This window comes from Panthera uncia (genome assembly GCF_023721935.1).
Source record: "Panthera uncia isolate 11264 chromosome C1 unlocalized genomic scaffold, Puncia_PCG_1.0 HiC_scaffold_3, whole genome shotgun sequence".
NCBI lineage: Eukaryota > Metazoa > Chordata > Mammalia > Carnivora > Felidae > Panthera > Panthera uncia.
In genome coordinates this window covers 108872673-108896967 of record NW_026057584.1, presented here as the reverse complement: position 1 = coordinate 108896967, position 24295 = coordinate 108872673, and the positions used below count along the sequence as shown (strand labels likewise).

At 41.7% G+C, this 24295-nt stretch overlaps 1 protein-coding gene across 11 annotated transcripts in view; it reads left to right on the top strand.

Moving 5' to 3' along the window:
- Positions 1-1428: 1428 nt before the first annotated feature.
- Positions 1429-24295, top strand: part of SAP130 (Sin3A associated protein 130) — an 80962-nt gene continuing 58095 nt past the window's right edge. For 2 of the 11 annotated variants that reach the window (XM_049615804.1, XM_049615795.1), the window contains exons 1-7: positions 2180-2407; positions 3207-3324; positions 11248-11483; positions 12204-12362; positions 13651-13771; positions 14803-14927; positions 16580-16704. In XM_049615804.1, the coding sequence (XP_049471761.1) occupies positions 2336-2407; positions 3207-3324; positions 11248-11483; positions 12204-12362; positions 13651-13771; positions 14803-14927; positions 16580-16704 (956 nt within the window). In that variant the 5' untranslated portion in view covers positions 2180-2335. Of the gene's footprint in view, positions 1572-2179; positions 2408-3206; positions 3325-5725; positions 9771-11247; positions 11484-12203; positions 12363-13650; positions 13772-14802; positions 14928-16579; positions 16705-24295 lie in introns of those variants that run through there. The other 9 variants (XM_049615798.1, XM_049615801.1, XM_049615799.1 and 6 more) reach the window with 9 other exon arrangements.

The window sequence follows — 24295 nt, the reverse complement described above, 5'->3', positions numbered from 1 at the left end:
GTAAGTGTACAACTATGAGAGAAGTCACATTGTGTAGATAAGATTTTGAGTCATTTTCAAGAATGATATTTGAAAGTGTGAGAGTGCATTAAACCAGTTAGGAAGATAGTATAAATCAGAAGATGATTGGAGCCTTGGAGAAGGCTGTATTTGTGAGAAAGAAGAGGTACCATGGAGTTTGATAAGGATAGGAGTAGAACAAGGAGAAAGCGTGGTTATAGAGGCCAAGGGAAGAACACTTTAAGGAGGAATTACTGTCAACAAGGTAGAGGAGATGAGAACTAAGCAAGGACCACTGGGTGAAGTAGGTCACTGGCAACTTTTGGGGAGGAGTTTGAGAAGAGTGGCAGGAGCAGAATCCAACAAGGGGTAGAGACTGCCTAAGGAGAGAGCAGACTAAAGTATATCACATCAGTTACTTTCAGAAGAAATCTGAGAAGGGAAGAAAGTGAGAAAATGGCTTGAGGAAGGAGAGGGGTACTTGAGGCTCATCTTTGTTGCCTTGAGCTACTATCGTCCTACCAATCAGTTATCTTACAGAACTGTGCACGATAGAAAGGAGAGATTTAAGCCCCTCTTATTTCTAACTTGTCACAAAAGTCCAGGCCTAAATTACCATCTGGGAAAGGAGGAGGGGAACATAATACAGATCCAAATTTTGCTTCCCCAGTTTTCGCTAAGACTTCTACAGGTGTACAAACTCCAATCTTCCACCCCAAACAAAACAACAAAGCAACACCATCCCCCTTGGCTTCTTTGTAATCTGGAAAAAACTGAGCAAGTGCACAGTGCCCGAGCCTTGCGTCAGGATCCCCTCTCTAGCCGGCCTGATTCAACCCGAGGGTGTACCGCTCTGGGGCGGCCCAGCCCGGTGCGCAGTGCCTGAGGCGGCGCGCTGGGCGCAAACCCCACAGAATAGCTCCAGTTCAGCGCACCCGATTCTCCCACGATGCTTAGGCTTTGCTAGCCGTGGTTGGCCTTCGGTGGTGACATCAAGTCCCACACACCGCGCGGGGAAGTGAGCACAGTCAGGAAAACCCTCGGCCCTGCCTGCGGCCTCTTCGGCCCGCTGCAGTCGGCCTCCATTACCCTTTTCCCGTGCCGCACCTCCATGGGGAAAATGCAACCTAGTGCCATCAGCTGAGGCAAAGGGGTGGGATTCACTACCTTTTTACTAAGCAAAGAGAAAAGGCAGAATCCACTCTAGGCAGCAAAGGGGTGTGTTACACGGGCCGGGTCGCCCGGAGGTCCCGCCCAGGCCCGCCCTCCTGGCACCGGAGACTACATTTCCCACAGGACCCCGCGGCTCCGAGGGGCAGGCTCGTCCGCTCTCCGGCTCATACTGGGCGGTGACTGGCTTCCCCAGAGGGAGGCGGGGTCTACCCCAGCCAATAGATGAGAGGCTCGTTACGGCGGCGGAAGCAGCGGCGCTGGGCTGAGGGGTGGGGGGCAGAGTGCTAGCGCCCCGGCGGTGGCGGCGGGTCCAGAGCCTGAGGACGTCGGCCCCAAAAGCAGAGAGCGCACAGGAGCGAGCTCGAGGCGGCGCGGCGGCCCCTCGGCGCAGCACCCAGGTAATGGCGGGACGGGCGCCCGGGAGGGGAGGGGAGGAGACGAGGGGGCGGGGCGGCTGAGCCGGGCTGCAGCGTCCGTCCCGCTGAGCGTCCCTGGGGAAGGGCAGCGGTGCCTCGTCTCCTGCGGCTCAGATCTACGCTTTTCCATGAGCTGGGCTTGGCAGTTGGGCCGGCGGCAGGGACCCGGTGTCCTGCGGCAAGGAAGAGAGAGGCTCCAGGAGGGGTGGGCTGTTTCGGGCTTGGGGGCGTGGCGGGCGTGGGCCCTGGCGGGGAAGTAGAGCGGCTGGGGGAACGCCGGCGGGCGGGCGGCCCAGGGAGTTTGGCTCCTGGAGCAGTTTAAAGTGACTCTCCACATCCGGGCCCTGCGCCCGCCGCTTTCAGACCCCGACCGAGGCGGGGCCTCCCACCTCTCCGCCCCTCTCGCCGGGAGCGCTTGTCTTCCTCTGCCATTGGCTCAGCCTCGAGGGGTTTGGGCTGCCCCGGCGAGGCTCGCGCCTGATTGGCTGGGAGTCGGCGGGAGGGTGGGGCGGGATCAGAGCGCGCAGGCCTCTGCGGATTGGTGCGGGCCCTCGAATGACGCGCCCGGCGTGGGGCCAATGGGCGGGCGGGGGAGGTAGGGGCAGGTTAGGGGGCAGAGTACTGGAGCGGAGCCCCAGTGGGGTGGCGGGGGTGAGCGGGGCCGGCTGGGCTGGACAGCGGCGGGCCCGAAGTGGGCTCCGGTAGGATCCGTCTCCACGACTCCGGAGCCCAGCGCTGCCACCGAGATGGGCCCTCCGCGGCACCCCCAGCCCGGCGAGATGGAAGCGGGAGGTGCGGGCGGCGGGCGGCGGCTGCAGGTAAAGAGGCACGCCGCTTGTGCTAGGGATCCCTAGAATGCCGTCCTCCCTCTTCCCCGAGAGTCTCAGACACCCGAAGTGTGTCTGGAAACCTGTGTTCTCCAATCTCAGCGGTGGGCTTTGGGGTGGGGGTGGGGTTGCGTGCGAATCGAAAGACCGGTAGAGCTTGGCTCTTGAGGGAAAAGTGAGGGTCGATTTAGAGAAAGTGGTGAAGGTCTCTGGTTCCTCTGGCTTAGTGGGGGGTGGGGGTGGTCTGTGAGAGAAAGGCGGAGGAAATCGGTAAACGGAAGCCTGTGCAGAAAATCATTTGAGAGTTCTTTTGAAGTAGGTCTTGATGTCAGCTTTCTGATATCTTAGAACAAGGCATCTCCCCTCAGATTCCTCCTATGACATATACATGACAGCTGTGGTCACCTTGGTGTAAGCTTTAGTCTTTCAAAGGGACATGCTATTTTCCATAAAACTTTATACCGATGTATATGTATTGTGTTAATACCTGTCATGTGGCTGTTGTACAGAATTCAGTGTCGATTTTTTAGAGTGGTAAGCTGTATTTATGGAGTGTCAGTATCCCCCAACACCACACAAATGATTTTATTATTGAACCTATGTCCACTAAAAACTTAACAGAATTTAGTTTACTTCTGCACTGTATATTGATCACAAATAATTGTTCTAGGTGAATGATGCTGCATTTGCTTTTCTAAAGGAAAGTATAGGTACTGGAGATGCTTTAATTTCTCATTATTGATTCTAACGTGAGAATTTAGTAATAACCATATGACTGTATGCACTGCAGGTGGAAATGAGTTCTCAACAGTTTCCTCGGTTAGGAACCCCATCCACTGGGCTAAGCCAGGCTCCTTCACAGATTGCAAACAGTGGTTCTGCAGGATTGATAAACCCAGCTGCCACAGGTGAGATATGCGATGTTCTCCTATATTGCTTCTTGTTTTAAGAATGTTGCCAGTTTGGGGGGGTGCCTGGATGACTCAGTTAGTTCAGTATCCGATTTCAGCTCAGGTCGTGATCTCACAGTTCGTGGGTTCAAGCCCCACATCAAGCTCTGTGCTGACAGCTCAGAGCCTGGAGCTTGCTTCCGATTCTGTGTCTCCTTCCCTCTCTGCTCCTCCTCTGCTCACACTCTGTTTCTCTTTTTCTCAAAAATAAATAAACATTTAAAAAAAATTTTTTTTAATTAGCAAATTCCTTGTGGGATTTTAGTAAATACTAGGTTATCAAATTTGAATAAAGGATATATTATAATTCTAATCTAAACAAGGCTTTTTAAATTCCTTTTTTAATTCTTTCACTTGTACTAGAGTATACCAGAAACCTACGTTAAAGCATTCCTACAAGAACTATATTTTTAATACAGTAGTGTGTTCTCCTTTAATTAATGCCCAGAGTATTATAGTGCCATGAGAGAGTCCAAACTATGTAAGGCATAGTTCTTGCCTTTTATGAGCCTATGAACTAGGAAAAAGGTTTGAAAAAAAACAGTACATTTGACCCTTGAAAAATATGGGTTTGAACTCCATTAACATGTGGATTTTTTCTGAAAAAAATAGTAAAGTACTGTAAATGTATTTTGTCTTCCTTATGATTTTCTTTTTTCAATAATTTTTTAAAAATTTATTTTTAGAGATAGAAGGTAGGTGAATGTGGGGGAAGGACAGAGTGAGAGAGGGGAAAGAGAGAATCCCAAGCAGGCTCCACACTCAGTGTAGAGCCTGAAGCGGGGCTCGATCTCACAACCATGAGATCATGACCTAAAGCAAAGTCAAGACTGGGCTGCTCAACTGACTTGCCTCTTCCTTATGATTTTCTTACTAGCATTTTTTTTTGTAGCTTCATTTATTGCAAGAATATGATATATAATACTTATAACATACAAAATATGTATTAGTCAACTGTTACAGGTAAGGTTTCTACTCAACAATAGACTATTAGTAGTTAAGTTTAAGGAAATCAAAAGTTATATGCAGATTTTTGACTGCAGGTGTGGCCATCACCTAACCCCTACATTGTTCAAGGATCAACGGAATATGCACACATATATGCACTTAGTTTTTGGTTGTATACCCTTTGAGTGCTATAGGTCAGTGGTCCTCAGCAGGGATGATTTTGCATTCCAGGGAATAATTTGGCAATGTCTGGATACATTTTTGGTTGTCACAACTAGGGGGTGCTATTGACATCTGATAGTTAAATGTCAGGGATGCTGCTAAATGGGCCTTAGAGCTTCCCCTGCCCCGGTGCCCCAAAGTATCCAGTCCAGTCAGTAGTGCTGAAGTTGAGGAACTCCTTCAAGTGGTCTTTTCTCTAAATGTGTCAAGAAAAAAGTTGGCACTGCAAAGTGGAGTATTTCTTTTTCTATTCCGTTTTCTTCACCTCCTGCTTCCTAAGTTCCTTATCGTGGTAAATGGTACCACTGTCTGCTCATGGTACCACTGTCTGCTCAAACCAGGAACATGGCCTCGTCTTTAATTGCTTTGTCTCTCTCTCTTATCTGTGAGCTATGGCCCTTTGTCTAGTGTTTCAACCTCATTATCCCTTTGCTTCCCTCCTGCCAACTTTTTTTTTGTTACAAATTCATTTCAGTTCTCTTTAGACTTGAAATAACTTTAAGCTACTTTATGTCTGCTGCTTAATAGTAGCTACTCATTTTCTAAATGAATGACAAAAAGTTCCCAATTTTCTTGACTCTGAGACTTTATACATTCTGTTCCTTTTGCCACAATCTTCCTTCTTCCTTTTCACACTCACTTATCTGGTTAGTTCCTGTTCTTCCTTGAGGTTTCATCTCAGATGTCACTTTCTCTAGGAGGTGTTTACTGATTCCACCATCCGCAAGTCAGGGGTTGGACCTCCTGGAATGAGGGCTAGAACCACATCCACCTTGGGTACCTTTGTATTTGCTGTACTTGCTCCATCATAGGACACAAAGTAGTGGTCATCAAGTCCTTACAGAGCCACTTAAAGTTCTTTGCTTTTTAATAAATATTTTTGACAGTATTTTGTCTTTGATATAAATTCATAGAATAATTTAAAGAAACATAGCTTAGGGGCACCTGGTGGCTCAGGCAGTTAAGTGTCCAACTTTGGCACAGGTCACGATCTCATGGTTTGTGAGTTTGAGCCCCGCATCAGGCGCTGCACTGACAGTGCAGAGCTGGCTTGGGATTCTCTCTCTCCACCCCTCTCTCTGCCCCTCCCTGACTTGCATGCGCGCTCTCTCTCTCTCTCTCTCTCTCTCTTTTAAAATAAATAAATGAATGAATGAATGAATGAATAAAGGAGCATAGCTTAAAGGGAGTATTTTTGAATGTCTATTTGCAGAGAATTATGCTGCTTATTAAAAATGGTGTCATTTAGGAATAATTGCCCTCAGATTTTGTTGAGGAAATCATTGACTTAAAATTGTCTGTAATTTTACTTGTGAATAGTGTGTGTTTTTTCCTTCTATTGCTCTCAGAGAAGGAAACAAAAGTTTTCCATGAGGAATTAAATATTTTCTTGATATTTCCTATCGCTTTTATCAGAAGTAAAAGCATATCAGGATCTCAAACACGTTCAAATTTCAGAAGTGTAGACTACAACCAGTGTTCTTAACTACCCTTTCAGGATTCTTTTCAGGTAAAAATAAGCTGAAATGAAGAACTCAGATATCTGGAAGGAAATGATAAATGGTTTCAAAAAGATCTTAACAGGAAATGCTCAGTAAAGTGTATCTTAATGAAATTGTCAAAAATCAAAGTCTTCCTGGACAAATAGGTTTGGGGAAAGTTGTTAAATTGTCCATTCCCTCAAAAATTTAATTATGGGAAGATCTGTTTGGATAACAGGGAAGGTTCAAAACATTATATATAAAGAAAATACTAGGGTGCCTGCCTGGCTTAATCAGAATAGCATGTGACTCTTGATCTTGATCTTGGGGTGGTAAGTTTGAGGCCCACATTGGGTATAGAGATTACTTAAAAAAAATTTTTAAAGCCCTTTAAAGAAAAAAAGGGGGGAGCCAGGTGGCTCAGTCAGTTGAGCATCCAACTCTTGATTTCGGCTCAGGTCTTCATCTCACACTTAGTGAAATCTAGCCCTGTGTCGGGCTCTGTGCTGATAGCACAGAACCTGCTTGGGATTCTCTCTCTCTCTCTCTCTCTCTCTCTCTCTCTCTCTCTCTCTTCCTCTCCCAGCTTGCATACATGAGTGCACGTACACTCTCTCTCAAAATAAATAAACTTTAAAAAAAAGAAAAAAGCTCTTAGAACTAGTAAGTGAAATTAGTAAAGGTTTCAGGATAAAAGTTCAATGTATAGAAACCAATTATATTTTTAAATACTAGCAATTTTTTTGAAAAAGGAAGTTTTTAAAATGTCATTTGCAAGAGCATAAAAAAAAAAAAACAAAATATTTAAGGATAAACTAACAAAACGTGTGTAAGACTTAGGGTTAAAAACCTATGAAAAACATGGCTGAGAATAATTAAAAACCTAGATAAAAGTGGGGCACCTAGGTGGCTCAGTCAGTTAAGTCTCTGACTTCTGTTCAGGTCATGATGTCACGGTACGTGAGTTCCAGCCCCTCAACAGGCTCTGTGCTGACTGCTCAGAGCCTGGAGCCTGCTTTGGATTCTGTGTCTCCCTGTTTCATTGCCCCTCCCCTGCTCACACTCTGTTTCTCTCTCTCTCAAAAATAAATAAACATTAAAAAAATTTTTTTTTAACCTAGATAAATGAAATGATCAATCATGCCTATGGATTGGAACACTCAATATTTTTAAAATAATAGTTCTACCCAAGGGGATCTGTAGATTTTTAAAAATCCTGATGAAAATCCTTTCATGTCCTTTTGTAAAACTTGCCAGCCTGAATCTATATTTATGTAGAAACCAAAGGATCTACAATAGACAAAGCAATTTTGATCCCCCTAAAAAGAAAAGAAAGTTGGAGGACTCTACTACGTTATTTTAAGACTTGCTGTAAGCTTACACTAATCAAGACAGTGTAGTATTGGCATAAAGATAGAAATATAGATCATTGAAAGTGGAGGATCCAGAAACAGACCCATACATAATAATGGTCAACTGATTTCTGACAAATGTACATAGATAATTCAATAGGGAAATGATAGTCTTTTCAACAAAATAGTACTTGAACACCAGAATATCCATATGGAAAAAATGAACCTTAACCTTTACTTTTGCCTTACATGAAAATTAACTCACAATGTATCATTATGGACCTAAACGTAAAACTTAAAATTTCTAAAAGAAAACATGGAAACTGCAGTGACCAAATACTGTTTAGGTCACAAAAAACACTAATTATGAAAGAAACAACTGATACATTGTACTTCATCAAAATTAAAAATGCCTGTTCTTCAAAAGACACCATTAACAAAAATGCAAGCCACAAAGACATTTGGATAAATATATCTGCAGAGGACTTATATCCTAAATATATAAAGAACTCTTGTAACTTAATAGCTTTTGCTATTTGAGACACTCTGATTTTTTTTAATGGGCAAACTTTGAATAGACCGATCACCAAAGACACTATAGGAATGTCCAATAAGCACATGAAGGATACTCAATTGTGTTATTTCCTCAAGGCTATGCAAACTAAACCACAGAAAATACTACATATCTACTATACTGACTAAAATTAAATACCAGCAATACCAAGTTTGAGGTGTTCATGGAGCAAGTAGAATCCATACCTTCTTGTTGGGAACGCCAGATAATCTAGCTACTTTTGAAACAGTTTGGCAGTACTTCATAGAGTTAAATATAAACTTGACCATACAACCTAGCAATCCCATTCCTAGATATTTCCCCAAGATAAATGGAAATGTATGTTCAAAGACTCATACTTCAGTGTTCCTAGAAGCAATGTTCATACTTCAGTGTTCCTAGAATCAGTGTTCCTAGAAGCAATAGCCATAAACTGAAAACAACCCAGAATTTATCAGCTGGTGACTAGATAAAGTTTGGTTTATACATACAGTGGAAAACTACTTAATAAAAAGGAACAGACTGCTAGCATATAGAACAACATAGATGAACCTCAAAAACATTATACAGTTAACCCTTGAACAACCTGAGGGTTAGGGTCACTGGCCCTCTGAGTCAATTTGAGTATAACTTTGACTCCCCCAAAACTTTACTAATAGCCTAGTGTTGAGCAGAAGCCTTACTGATGACATAAACAATGGATACATATTTGTGTTTTATATATCATATACTGTATTTTTATAATGAAGTAAGCTAGAGAAAAGATAATGTTACAGAGAAAAGCCTAAGGAAGAGGTACACCTGGGTGGCTCAGTTGGTTGAGGGTGTGATTCTTGATTTCTGCTCAGGTCATGATTCCAGGGTTGTGGGATCAGTGCCCGTGTCAGGCTCCATGCTGAGTGTGGAACCTGCTTACGCACATGCACGATCTCTCTCTTTCTAAAATAAAGAAAGAAAGAAAGAACAGCATATGGAAGAAAAAATCATTTACAGCACTGTACTGTATCAAAAGCCACGTGTAAGTACAGCTGTGCAATTCAAATCCATGTTGTTCAAGGACTGACTATACTAAGAGAAAGAAACTGACACAACAGACCAAATATTGTATGATTCTATTTGTATGAAATTCCAGGAAACACAAAACTATAGTGTTAGAAAGCAAATTAATGGTTTCTAAGGGGTAGGAGGGTCTGAGGGAGGGAACTGACTGCAAAGGGGCATGAATGAACCGGTAAGAGTAATGGAAAATGTTCTCCATCGTGATTGTATTGTGGTTAGAATACTGTATACTCCTGCAAAAACTCATCTAATTTTATACAAAGGCTTAGTGGATTTTCTATGTAAATTATACCTCAGTAAAGCTGACTGACTAAAAAATGGACAAAATATAGAAACATACACTTCATGGGGCATCTGCATGGCTTAGTCGGTTAAGCATCCGACATCGGCTCAGGTCATGATCTCACGGCTCGTGGGTTCGAGCCCCATGTTGGGCTCTGTGCTGACAGCTCAGAGCCTGGAGTCTGCTTCGGATTCTGTCTCCTGTCTCTGCCCCTTCCCCACTCGCACTCTATCGGTCTCTCAAAAATAAATAAATGTAAAAAAAAAATATTTTTTTGAAAAGAAACATATACTTCACAAAGGAAGATACTTATGAATGACCTGTGATCACATAAAAAGAAGTTGCACATCACTAGTCATCATGGAGATGCTAACTGAAATCACCATGAGAACCCCGCTAAACACCCACTGGAATGTCTGTGTATCAAGAATTGTAAGGATAAGGAGCTGCTAGAACTCTGATCCGCTGGCTGATGGGACTATAACACGGTACAACCACTTTGGAAGGTATTTTGGCAGTCTCCTATAAACATTTACTTACCATTTGACCCAGCAGTTCTACTCCTAGCCTGTTGGTTAAGAACGTAAAAAAAAAAAAACAAAACTGTTGTTGAACTCTCTAGTCTTCGAATAGCCATTTTATTGTATGTAAATTGTACATCAATAGAGTGGTTTTAAAAATCAAAGTAAAAAAAATCTGAATGACCAGGGAGAAAAACCAACATATAACAAAATGTAAAATGTACATCTGTCTTTTCACGTAACACCTGTACTCAGAGATTTTTTTCCTGAGGAAATCGCTGGACAAGAACTCAAAATACATATGGATGTTTATCCCAGAGTTGTTGATAATAGCAAAAATTTGGAAATAACCTAAAAGCCCATCAGTGATATAATGGTTAAAAAAGCTATGGTATATCCAATGGGATTTCATTTAGCTTTTTTAAAAATTTTATTTATTTATTTTGAGAGAGAGAGAAGGCATGCATGGGAGGGGCAGAGAGAGAGGGAGAGAGAGAATCCTAAGCAGGCTCTGCCCTGTCAGTACAGAACCCAATGTGGGACTCGAATTCCCTCAATTTTTAAATTGTTTTTAAATAGTTACATGTTGTTCTGGTCCAGAATTCCCAAAGAAAGAGTGTATAGCAAAAAGTATCTCTCCTATCCCTATTCTCTCAGAATCTACTTTCTTTCCCATCAAGAAATCAAGATACTTTGGGAGTTATGTTTCTACATAAGAAAATAAAGGCATGTATGATTACTTTTTCACTGTTCTGTACCTTGCTTTTTTCCTTTAGATATGTTTTTGCATAATGCACATTACCGATTTTTTAATAAGAATACCTAAAAAGCTTCCTTGTCTTATTTTTATAGTTGCATGGTAGTCTGGGAGTATACCGGAATTTATACATCCAGTCACCTGTTGATAGATACGTAGGTTTTAAAAATTCCTTTACTGGAATAAAAATGGTGAAACAAATAATGTACACAAGTCATTTTACACATGTACTATGTATTTTATAGGATACATTGCTGCAAGTGGAATTGTTGAGTTTCAAAAGGTGTACATAATGATGATAGGATTGTAATAATGATAGAGATCTCCATGTTTGTTTTGTAGGAAATTTGTTTTGAAAAGCTGTATGTTCTTGGGCTTAAGAATATTTATGTTATCTTTTTAATGTTAGGTTTTTATAACTTTTTAAATAAATACCTTAAATGAAAGCATCCTGTCTTGCATTGCTCTTCCAGCTGTTTGAGATCATTTTTTTTTTTTATTTTTTTTAATGCCTTCTTATTTTTGAGAGAGAGTAAGTGGGTGAGGGGCAGAGAGAGAGAGAGAGAGGGAGACACGGAATGCAAAGCAGGCTCCAGGTTCTGAGCTATCAGCCTAGCTGACAGCTGTATGTGCTGTTTACTTCATTAGTATTATTTAACACTGAAAGCATATGACATGCGGTTTCTCCCTTAATGCCCTTACTAGTCAATGATGAATCTAGTCGAGAGGCTGAAGTCACTGCCAGGGAGCACATGGGTTCCGGCGGCTCCCTCCAGTCCCGTGAAGAGAAGCAAGAGCCTGTTGTGGTAAGGCCCTATCCGCAGGTGCAGATGTTGTCTACACACCATGCTGTTGCATCGGGCACACCCGTCACAGTGACAGCCCCACCAGCACATCTGACGCCAGCAGTGCCACTCTCCTTTTCGGAGGGACTTATGAAGGTAATGGAGAGGTTTAAAATTTCACATTAAACCACAGCTAAGGACTGGCTCATATTCCTGACAGTATTCACAGAGTCTTAGGCCGCATCCAGGATATCACAGCATTCTCTGTTTGACCCATCAGTTCAGCTCTTTTCTGTCGCTCAGAGCTCTGCTGTTCTGCAGTGCCTATCTTGTGCCGCTGGGCAGTTGGCATCACAGGATCTTTTCTAGTATCCATTTTGACATTGACTTTATTCAAGTTAATGGGCATGCTGACTTAGTTTTTATCTTGGAGTGGCACTCTTCTCCAAGGTTTTGTTTTAAAGCTCACTAATTTGGGGGTATCTGAGAATATCGCCTTGTGTATTACCTTGTCGCAATGTTTTAGTTACTGGGAGTTTTGTTTACTTCCACCCAAACTTGGGATACAGCATTGTACAGAAGAAAGAATGTGGGCTGTGAGCCATCCAAGTCTGGGCTTCAGTCCCAGTTCCAGTTTTTACTGTCTGTGTGGCTTGGAGCAAGTGACATAGCCTTGCTTTGTATGCTTCCTCATCTGTAAAATGGAAATGCTGGTACTTGAATGGAAGAGCTGTGATGCTAAGAGATAAAATATATAAGGCTTCTGGATCTTTCCTGGCCCTCTCCAGGTTTGATTTGTGTACTTTTTTAACTATAGAAGGAAATGCATCACTCGTAAAAAGCTATTGATTGTTTCGTGTGGTTTTCTGTTCGCAGCCGCCCCCGAAGCCCACCATGCCTAGCCGTCCCATTGCTCCTGCTCCACCTTCTACCTTGTCACTTCCCCCCAAGGTTCCAGGGCAGGTTACCGTTACCATGGAGAGTAGCATCCCTCAAGCTTCAGCCATTCCTGTGGCAACAATCAGTGGACAACAGGTTTTTCTCCTCTTAATTTGCTGATTTTCAAACTGAGATGCCAAACTGTTGATCATTATTTATTGAATGCCAGCAGTACATTAGGCACTGTATTAAATTAAAAAATTAAATGGTCACTGGTATCTGCAAGGGGAGGATAGCAGGTTTGAGAGAGAAGGATATCTGCAGGGAGTAAAACCAACATGCACAGTGGTCTTTGTCATTTGGCCAGTATGTATTGAGCATCTGCTATGTGTGAGGCACCACCGTCCATGTGAGATACAAGTCTAGACAAGACCGTCCGTATCCTTGAGGTGCTCAGAGTCCACTTGTGCTGGTTAGCTTTGGGGGGTGGAGAACAGCCTCATGGCAGTAATGCTTCTTTAGGATTTTTCTCTGAGGAGGATGATGGTGTATGTCTTGGGCACCTAGCAGGTGCCCTCAAGCAGCTCATCAGTCATGAACATTTATTTTGTAGTCTCATGTTTTAGCTTATGTTTTTTGGCTGAAATTCTACTCCTACTCTATAATATGTATATGATTTATTTAAATATTTTGAATTATTGACCAGTGAAAAAACCTGAATCTAAAAACTTTCCCTTCCAGTTTTTAAGAAAAAAATTGGTATTCCAAGAAGACACTATGTTTTTTGTTTTTTGTTTTTTCTCTTGTCATACTGCTGAGTACTCCCAGAAATACTGGAACCCCCACTTCGGTATCACTGGCATAAGGGTTGGGAGCCTCTGAGGAAGGTCCTCTAAGGAGGGGAGGAGTTGAGGAACTTGTATGGGAGTACCTGCTGAGTGCTAATTGACATTTACTTAGAAGTCCTGCATAACATAAAGAGTGGATGAATGCAGTGGCACGTAAAGAAAATAGAATAGGGAAAAAAAAAAAAAAGAAAATAGAATAGGAAATAAGAATAAAATAGAGTAAGCTTTTGGCTTATTCTAAAATAGAATAAGCTTTTTGCCAACGCAGAGATAACAAGTGTGAAAGACTAATATTGGAGATGAGAGTGTCCCAAAGTGGGCAGTCAAATGAGTCCATCTGTTAGAGATCTAGCACCTACTGTGGCTCAAGGCAGTTGAAGTGTCCTCACAGTCACTTACCCCACGCTTGCGGGCATGGGTCTTCATGTAGTATGTTGCATAAAAAAAACTAAACATCCTTTTCCTTGGGGTACTCACTGTCTAAAAGGAACACCCTGACCCACATTTGGAGGCAGCTGACCTCCTAGAAGCAATGGCTAAGCATCAATGGCTAAGACCAAGCACATGAAAATAACATTGTGTCTTGTTTCTTGCAGGGACATCCCAGTAACCTGCATCATATCATGACCACAAATGTACAGATGTCTATTATCCGCAGCAATGCTCCTGGGCCCCCTCTTCACATTGGAGCTTCTCATTTACCTCGAGGTAAAAACTGTACGTTTTGCTTATGTTCTCAAAATGCATTGGCAGATACACATTTGGTAAGAGATACAGTAATAAAAAATGTATCTAGAATCAGCTTATTAAAGTTATAGGACAGCAGAAATAAACTTAGAGCAATACACATTTTTGGCATGGTCAAATATGTGCTAATTATAGTCATACCCCAACAAGCATGTGTGTATGCTTTTGGGTGTAAACTTAAAACAATTCAGATTTTTAGTAGGGTCTAAAGATTGTCCTTTATAATGAGGAACGCCTCAGACCTATGACAGTCCAAAATGATCTTGATGTTTAGAATAAAGTCACAGATACGAATACTGAATATTTTAAAGGTTTAGTGATAATGGTAACTCAAGCAATACAGCTGTAAGATGGATTTATTCTTACAGTTAAATTCTGATAGGTTGTCAAGTATTAAATTCAGTGACTTTTCTCAGCTACTTCATCAGCCTTATGTTGGAGAGTGTAAAATCATTGTTGGCAAAATCAGGCTAACAAGTACAAAACCAGGTTTACTTGGTCATAACGTAATTCATTGGTCCCCAGAGCAAAGTTCACAGATTGCAAGGGCGTCTGTGTTAGATCGAAAGTACTTTCGTGAAAATACTAAGATGTCATTTGCCTGTATTTGACAATACAAAGGCAGAGGTAGTTCAGGTGAACCCTCGCTGATGGTTAAACCGCTGGAGCCTTGGCCTAAATGAAGGCAGCAGCCCCGCGCTGTGCTATTCAGTGTGTGCCTCTCTTCTGTATCCTTGCAGTTAACAAAACAGAAAACAGTTTCATTTCATAGTGTCCTTAAAGAAGCAAAACAGTTTACTAATCTTAACAAATCACAACCCATGAGTGCACTTTTTAAAATTTTCTATGTGACAAAAGGGAAGTATACAATACGGCATGTCAGCTAAATTACTGACATACTGAGTTTTAGAACATATCTGCACTCTTTTCCTAGGGCATATGATTGGAATATTTAAATGGTGAGCCCATAAGCCATACTAATGACAAAAATTATTTTCCAGGTGCAGCCGCTGCTGCTGTGATGTCCAGTTCTAAAGTAACCACGGTCCTGAGGCCGACTTCCCAGTTGCCAAATACTGCTACAGCTCAGCCGGCAGTACAGCATATCATTCACCAACCTATCCAGGCATGTCAGCTTGTGGGTAGTCAGCCAGCAAGTATCAAGTGCCTACTCAGAGTTCTTGACTCTGCTAGAGCCTGGGAGAGTCCTTTGACCTCACGTGACTTTTGATATAGTCACCAAGGTGTCCAGAAGGTTGAGTTCTATACGGTGTGAGATGATCAGCCACGGAGATTTAGAAGAGTGGGGCCAAGAGAAGCTGTCGTAGGGATGGGTGTAGAGGGAGATTCAGAGAAGTGAAGAGGCGGCGAAAGGGAGTGAGACTATGCACAGTGGCAAGGAAGACCATGGCACTTGTATACTGGGTTTAGTAAAGGTGAGCCAGAACAGAGAAGTTTTAATTCACATAGGGATGTATGAGCCCCTAAATACTTCGTGCACATTTTTATACATGTGTGTGCTTTTCAAGAAAGGCAGTCTGTGCCTTTCAACTTTTTTCCAAGGAAATCTATGGCCTCAATTGTACTGAAGTATACTGTGTTATGAGGTATACTGTGATGTCTCTGAATTCAGAGCTTGAAGATACAGAGTGTAAACTTGATTTTATACACAGCAGAGAGCCACTAAGTTTTTTGAACATAGTAATATGAGATCACAGAAAACTCTTTGAAAGATTAATGTAGCTGAACCACAGAGGGTAGATGCATGTTCAAATACTTTTGGGGGCCAGACTGGTCACATATATGGAACAGCTGGGTTTAACACAATCAGGAAGATTGCTGGGTAGGACACTGGGTAGTACATGTCCAGCCTAGAGTTTTCAATTTAAAACAAAATAAGAGGGCTTGCTGGCTAACAAAGCACATTTGGAGACTCATTCGGCCCCCGGAGTGTAAATGGTATACAGGAAGGACAGGAGAAAGAACCCAAACAGGGAGTTCTAAAGCTAGTGTGATGACCTGGTGTGAAACAAGCTGTAGCAGTAGGCGTAGGCACTGCAGATCGAAGGTCTGGAGATAAGAGGCAGATCCAAATGGGCAGCATTTGCGAATTGAACTGCATGTATCGGGGTCAAGAAAGGGACTACTCAGAAGAGCTCAGATGATCGAAAGAAATGACAGTGGACAAGCCAGTGAAGCCCAGGGTGGAACTTGTCTGGTGAAGATTTTATACACAGATGTAGTATAAGGGAAGGTAAGAGAAGTACATCCATGTGAAAACAGCCAGAGAGCAGCTGGGCACCCTGAATCTTCCATAAGCAAATGCTGTTTTCACGTGTTTGCTGGCTTAGAGGGCCCGAGAGCCAGCATCTCCATCCGACGGCTTAGAGCCCTCTGTGGAAAGTACTTGGTTGTGTGGGAGTATAGAATGTCTATGTCAGAACCAACAACAAATCTGTGGGCACTCTAGATCTGAAGGGTTGGATCCCAACTACTCCCCATAGGATAAAATGTTGAATCTAGTCATATTTGGAAAGGAGGAATTTATATACTCTATCCAGCCAAAATGGGAATTTTTTTTGTAATTCTGACTCTTGGTCTTAAAATTACCTATCTGAACATAGAATTCCTTAGTCAGAATGGTGAGAATCTCCTTTCATTTGAACAACATACTTGTTTGGAGGCCCAGGTTTTAAATTACACTTACAGTGTTTGGCTTATTGTATTTTATTTTGCTTTTTGTTTTAAATGAAATATTTTTTTCTCTTCTCTTGGTAGTCTCGTCCACCTGTGACCACCTCTAATACCATCCCTCCTGCTGTGGTAGCAACTGTTTCAGCCACCAGAGCTCAATCTCCAGTCATTACTACAACAGCAGCACATGCTACTGATTCAGCACTCAGGTATATTTGGGGCTTAAAGATCTAGCCCTCCTTCTTTACCTTTTTCTTTCCTTCATCCTTTCATTTACCTCAGTAAATACTCCTTGAGTGCTTTTCTATGAACTCTGTAGTGTTCTAGATACTAGAGGTAAAGCAGTGAACAACGAGACATTCCTGCCCTCATAGAGTTTCTATTTTTAGGGGCTGGAGACACACAAAAACAAAGTGTCCTAGATGGTGCAAAGTGCTTTGGGGAAAAATTAGATAGGGTGAGATTTGGAGCGACAGTGTAGGCAGTGCAGGCCTACCACTTCATGTAAGATGATCCGGGAGAACTGTTGATAAGAACAGATTGGAGCCAACAGTTGAAAGATGTAATGAAGTGAGCCATATGGCTGTGTAGGATAAGAGCATTCTAAGCAGTGGGAACAGTAAGTGCAAAGGCCTGAGATTGTAGTGTGTTTGCCACGCCTAAGGAGAAGCAAGAGGCTGATGGGAGGAGAACGGCCAGAGATTATTTTAGGAAGTAACAGGGTCTCCATATCACTTAGGGCCTTAGGAAGCCCTTTACAGATTTAGACTTTGCTGGGGTGCAGCGGGAAGCCTTACCAGAGTTTTGAGCAGAGCAGCAGCATGATCTGAAGTTTTTGGTGGATCAGCTGTGGAGAGGCAAAGTGGGAAACAGATGGTTTAGAAGGGTGTGTCAGGAATCCAGGAAAGAGGATTGCTGGAGGTGGAACCTGGTTAGATCCAGAGTAGAGGTTTGAAGTTGGTTGAGGACTTCTGAAGAATTATATAGGGGCAGTGAGAGAATAGGAAGAGTCAGGATTTTGGCCCTGCCAGTTGTGTAACTAGGAAGGTTTCGCAGCAGTAATACTGCGTGGCTAGGAAGGTGACATCATGTGGCTAGGAAGGTGATGCTGCAGTAACGTGTGATGAAGAACAGTGGGAGGACTAGCTTTGGGGAGGAATCCCTGATTGGTTTTGAGCACTGGAAGATGGTGTTGACTTCTGAGCACTGAAGTGGAGATGTTGAGATAGGTTAATAGAGGAGTTTGGAGTCCAGGTAAGAGTTCTGAAGGAGATAATTCAGGAAGACCATATAGATGGGGAAGAGGTTTTTGAGAGAAAAGGTCTCCCAGGTGAGAGGGCTGAAGGGGGAAGGAGTATTCTCAGGGGAGAGCCGAGATTCATTAGGGCAGGGAGGTAAAGGATATATTCAGATTAGAGATTGCGGATTTGCTAGAGATAGACTGTAAGTCTCTAGGCTGTATTGGAAGGTTTGGGTATCTGAAAAGGGAGAGATCAACAGGGCCCTACAGGGATAAAGTCTGGTTGATGAGGAATGATCTGGGGTGCCTCTAAGGAAGTACACCGTTGGGTGAAGACATGATGGTATTTGTCCTCCTGATCCCCAAGGCATATTGCATTGTATTGCATTGTGGGAAGGTTGTGAAAGTTGGGCGGAGACAATGGGATGTGAGTCTTGCCAGGAAGTCTTTCTTGATTAATACCTTTGGTTATGTGTTGCCTTTGGCAATATAAACAAGAGTGATTCACTGAACAGAAGAAGGGGTAGTAGGCATGAAGACCAAAACAGTCAGACGAGACCATCCATAAGTCTTGATTACCAGCTGGAGGCAGGGCAGAGTGGTGAGGAAGAAGTCTAGATGTCTCCTTGGTTTTTTTCCTTGTTTGACCAAGTAAGTAAAAATGAAACAAGAGAAAGAAAGCGAATGTTAGAAATAATTTTGATTTTTGGGATACTGAGTTTATCCATGGAACAATCCAGTGGCTGTTGTCAGCAGGTGGTTGAAGAGATGTCAGAGCCAGAGATAATGGGTTTGGAAGATATCAGCCTGTGGGCTACAGTTCAAGGTTGGGGGTATGAGTCTCACCAGGGGGAATAAATACAGTGAGAAGAGGGTCTGGAACAGAACTCTAAAGAAAGTAACTTTTAAATGTAGAAGAGTGCCTAGGACTTCTATTTAACCATTAGCTCTGTCATTCACTAGCTGTGTGGCATTAGGCAAGTTTCTCAACATTACTGATCCTTAGTTTCCTCTTCAGTAAAATGAGCATACTTTACCTTTTGGTAATTTAAAATGTTGCCTGAGGTATAGAGAGACACAACTGCCCAACATAAAACAGATTATATGTTGTTCATTTTAATTTTGTATTACCTTGAAGAAGTTAATGTATTCAGGGGTGCCTGGGTGGCTCAGTCAGTTGAGTGTCCCAACTCTTGATTTCAGCTCAGGTCATGATTTCACAGTTCGTAGGATTGAGCCCTGTGTTGGGCTCTGCACTGACAGCACAGAGCCTGCTTGAGATGCTCTCTCTCCCTCTCCCTCTGCTTGCTCGCTCTCTTTCTCTCTTACTCTCAAAATCAGTAAATAAACTTAAAAAAAAAAAAGTTAATATATTCAGATGGTATGAGGAAATTTGAAAGTTAGAAAGGTGCAGACAATGAAAACTAGAGTTTTTTTTTTTTTAAACCATGTTATCAAAGTATCTTTTCCTTGTATTGAATTTTTTTTTTAATTTTTTTTTTTTAATGTTTATTTATTTTTGAGACTGAGAGAGACAGAGCATGAATAGGGGAGGGGCAGAGAGAGAGGGAGACACAGAATCGGAAGCAGGCTCCAGGCTCCGAGCCATCAGCCCAGAGCCCAACGCAAGGCTCGAACTCACGGACCGTGAGATGGTGACCTGAGCTGAAGTCGGACGCTTAACTGAGCTACCCAGGCGCCTCTCCATTGTATTGAATTTTTAATTAAAAACTGGTTGTTGAATTTTGTGAGGTGTACTTTGAGCATTTTGCCAGTCTCAGTACTCTGGGCGCTAGAAATACACCAGTGAATTAAACAGGCAAAAACCCTAATGACCAGATGATTTTTCTACTTAAATCTTTAACAGTGATAGGGGCACCTGGCTGACTCAGTCAGTTAAGTGTTCGGCTCAGATCATGATCTCATAGCTCGTGAGTTCAAGCCCTGCATCGAGCTATACATTGACAGTACAGAGCCTACTTTAGATTCTGTCTCTCACCCTCTCTCTCTGTCCCTCCCCTGCTCACACTATTTCTGTCTTTCAAAATAAATAATTTTTTTTTAAGTTTAAAAAATCTATAACAATGATAAATTTCTAATATTTAGCTCCCTTTGAATTGAGCCAGAAAGTTTATTTATTTTTTTAATTTTGTTTATTTTGAGAGAGACAGAGAACATGTGAGTGGGGGAGGGGCACAGAGAGAGAGAGGGAGAATCTCAAGCAGGCTGTGTGCTGTCAGCATAGAGCCCAACGGAGAGCTTGAACTCACAAACTGTGAAATTGTGACCTGAGCCAAAGCTAAGAGCCAGATGCGCAACCAGCTGAGCCACCCAGGTGCCCCTGAAGCCAGAAAGCTTAAATAGACCAATTTCTATTGGAGAAATAGAAAAAAATTTCAAAGCAACATCTCCCAGAAAAGCACTCGGCCCAGACGGTTTCACTGAACTCTATCAAACTCTCAAAGACCAGATAAACCAAAGGTAATTAAATTGGCTTAAGGCATAGAAACAAAGGAAAGTTCCAAAAAAATTTTAAGTCTTATTCTTTTTGTTAAACAGAGTAATCTTATCTGCCAATTTTTTAAATCATTTTTTATTGTTCGTTGCTTGATTGAATGAACTCTATTACCTTCCTCAAAAAGAACTTACAGGACCAGTATTTTGAGTTTTCATATGTTCAGAATCATTTTGCAGTTATCGCTATACTTAAGCAGTAGTTTAACTGATAATTCTTTTGTTTCTGTATTCTTTCTGTGAGTACTTTATCAAGTGTTTTTCCTCTGCCTTCCAGAACTAGATGACGTAGAGAAGTAAAGCCAGCTTTATTTCTTTTTTTAAACACCTTAAAAGGATCTTGATATTTTTGCCTGATTGCCTAAGATTTTTTTTCTTTGTTTTTTGTTTTGTTGTGTTTTGTTTTTGTTTTGTTTTTTTAGAGAGAGAGAGAGCATGAACAGGGGAAGGGGTCGGGAAGGGAAGAGAGAATCTTAAGCAAGCTCCACCCTATGCACTGAGCCCAGTATGGGGCTCAGTCTTGACTCTAGGATCATGGCCTGAGCTGAAACCAAGAGCTGGAAGCTCAACCAACTGAGCCACTCAGGCGCCCCTAAGGCTCTCTATCTTTGAATTTCGATGATTTAAATGGGATTTGTTTTGTAGTGACCATTGTGTATTGTTCTGTTCTGAAACATGGTGTATGTTTTTAATCTGCAGCATGACACCATATTTATGAACAGTTTTCTTGGATTGTGTCTTTATTCTATTCCATTTTAGTGGGAGGGGCACCCAGTTATGTGTTTGTTGGATCTTTTTTGCATGACTTCCTTATCTAAGCCTTATTAACTTTTCCCCCTTTTGGTTCTGCTTACTTTCTCACAATCTTCTGTTTCTTACTGAGTTTCTACCATTGTCTGGCATGCTCTACTTTTTAGTTTTGCTTTCAGTCCTGATGCAGCTGAATATTTTCTTCTGTTTTTCTCTTGAGCTATGCTTATTTTAGCCCCTTCTGTTGTCTAATCATGTCCAGTGAGCTCTTACATCTTTGTTTTGTGTTTTCATTTCTAGAAGCAGTTATTGCATCAGGTTTCTTCATTCATGGCACAATTTTTATCTGCTTAGTGAAAGTATTTCTAATGAACTTCCCCTTTTTCTGTCCACCATTTTTCTTATAGCATCATGAGATAGATCCTGTGCTGGTTGCGTTCTGACTACTCATCTTTGAATGGAGTTGAATGTATTCTGCGTCATCTATTTGTAATTGGTTCTTGTTGTAGGCTGGGCTGTGTACTGGATTAGGGGAGATTTTCCTAATGGCTCAGAATCCTATGTTTGTATTTTCTTGGTCATTACTTCTCTCCTGCTAGTGAAGATAGATTGTCCCAAATGGCAGTTTTTCTCTTCCCTGCATCTCACCACATGCTGTTTGTTTGTTTGTTTGTTTGTTTGTTTGTTTTTTAAAGTAAACTCTGTACCCAACATGGGACTTGAACTCATGACCCTGAGATGAAGGGTCACATGCTCTACCAACTGAGCCAGCCAGGTGCCCCTCACCACACCCTGTTTTTCACATGGCACTTATTTGTGTGTGTGGTTAATAGTTTAACCCTACATCGTTGATTCTTGGATCTTGGAACTGGTCCGAGTCCAGGTTCTGCTTCAGTGACCCCTCTGATTGTTACAAACAAAAGATTATGGTTTCCCGTGTCAGAGTATGCTCCTCACTTTGGAGAATTATACTTGACTGGATCTTGTCCCTTAAATTATAGCCGCAGAAATCCTGTCTGTATTGGCTCATGTTTGAGTATCACTGCCTTGGCCGTTCTGCTACCCCTTCTGTGGTTTGAGTTTTCAGGTCTCTCCTAGTTTTGCCAAAGATGGAGACTGAATTCCATTTTCTTTTCCTTGTTACTGTTTTCTGAGAGGTGAGAAAATCCCAAACCAGCAGTCTCTGCCTACAGTACTTCTTGTTTGTCCTCACTCTAAAGTGAAGCAAACATCCAGTTTAACACTGGAGGATGCTCATTAGTCTACTCATTGTAAATTAACCACATAGTTTCTGTATTTGTCTAAATTGGGTGTCTATTCCTAGAGCTGCCTCTGAGGCCATTAAAAAGAAATAGTATAGTGATTAAGACAACAGACTTGGGAGCACTTTCTAGCTGGCTGACCTTACTTAATCTCTTTGATCTTTTTTTGTATAGGAGGGTGTTGCTACTATGGATCAGGGATATTTTCTTTACTCGGTGTATTTTAATGAAAATCCCTTTCTTTCCTAGCTGCCCCAAATTTGGCTAGTGAGAACCCCTACAAACTGGCTTGAGTGTCATTTTGATATCTCCTTTTGGACTTCACAAACTTTCCTATTTCTGGTACATGATAAATGAGGCCCTTTTTTATTTTTTCTGCTTCCCTGGTCTTGAAATCAGCCATTTCTGCAAAGATTCTTGGTTCTCTTTAGTGGAGAATGGGAATTAGAACCCAAGATCTGGGTGCTAGGGGTACACATTGCTCTTGAGGTATCATTCCTTTTGGGCTCTTTCTGTGGACAGAGGTAATCAATATAGTAAACATAGTCATGGCTTCATGCTGATATCTCCAAATGAAATTTAACATTATAAATTTTTTCTTTCCTCGATTTTACATATATATATATATTTTTTAATTTTTCTAACATTTATTTATTTTTGAGAGAGAGAGTAAGCACAAGTGGGGAAGGGGCAGGGAGGGTGACAAGAGGATCCAAAGCAGGCTCTGTGCTATGAGTGCAGAGCCAGATGCGGGGCTCAAACTCACGAACTGTGAGATCACAACCTGAGCTGAAATCAAGAGTTGGCCACTTAAACAACTGAGTCACACAGGCGCCACATATATATACACATGTACATATACATACATGTATACGTATATGTATGTGTGTATGTGTATATATATGTGTGTGTGTGTATATATATATATATATATATATATTTTGTTTTTTGTTTTTGTTTTTTTTAGGTTTATTTATTTTGAGAGGGTGAGAGAAAATCTCAAGCAGTCTCCACGCAGTCAACGTGGAGCCCCTCCTCAGGCTCAATCTCACAAACTGTAAGATCATGACCTGAGCCAAAATCAAGAGTCAGACACTTGACCAACTGAGCCACCCAGACTCCCTCCTCAATTTTACACTTGTGCATCTTTCATACTGAAAACCTTGTGTCCTCAAGACATTAGCATAACTAGTTGGGTTTTCTGATCTATAATATTAAAAAAATAGTTTCATAGTAACACTTCAGCGTCCCAAGTCCACCGTCGAAAATCAACCCCTTATTTTCTGTAGATTTGCTCACAATAAGACTGAATGAAGTTTAAGACTTCTTCACAGTTCTTTTGTCCTCAAACTGGATCCCACTAAACAAAGTGAGAATGTGTTCAAAAGTCACTTGATTATTTTCTCTGTGGGATATCCAAAATGTAAATATATAAAAAGGTATACAGTGAGAAGTATCATTCTCTTCTCTGTCCCTCAGGTACCAATTTCCCATGTTCCTATCCCTTTGCTTTTTAAGATAACCTGTTCCTAGTTTTTTGGTTATCTTTTTAGTGCATGTTTATTATAATTTAATACATAGTTAGGACTGTTTGTTTAAATTTGTTTTTTAATTTTAAGGATTTAGTTTTTTTTAAGAGAGAGCATGCATGCAAGCATGGGAGGGGAAGAGAAAGAGGGAGGAAAAGAGTCCCAAGCAGGCTCTGTGCTGTGAGCTTCAAGCTTGATTTCACGAACTGTGAGATCATGATCTGAGCCAAAATCAAGAGTTGGATGCTCAACTGACTAAGCCACCCAGGCACCCCTAGAATTTACTTTTTGATTTAACTTTTTAAAAAACATGGAAAATATTTATTTGGTTCAAAAGTCAAAGCTATATAAAAAGATGGACTCTTAAGTGTCTGTGGCTACACCTAACTTGCCATTTGCTCTTTGGTGAGTCCCCATTTTATTACTCTCTGATTTGGTGTCTCAGGGTTTCTTTTTATGAAGTAAGTATATGCATACATAAACCCATACATTTTGTTTGTTTGTT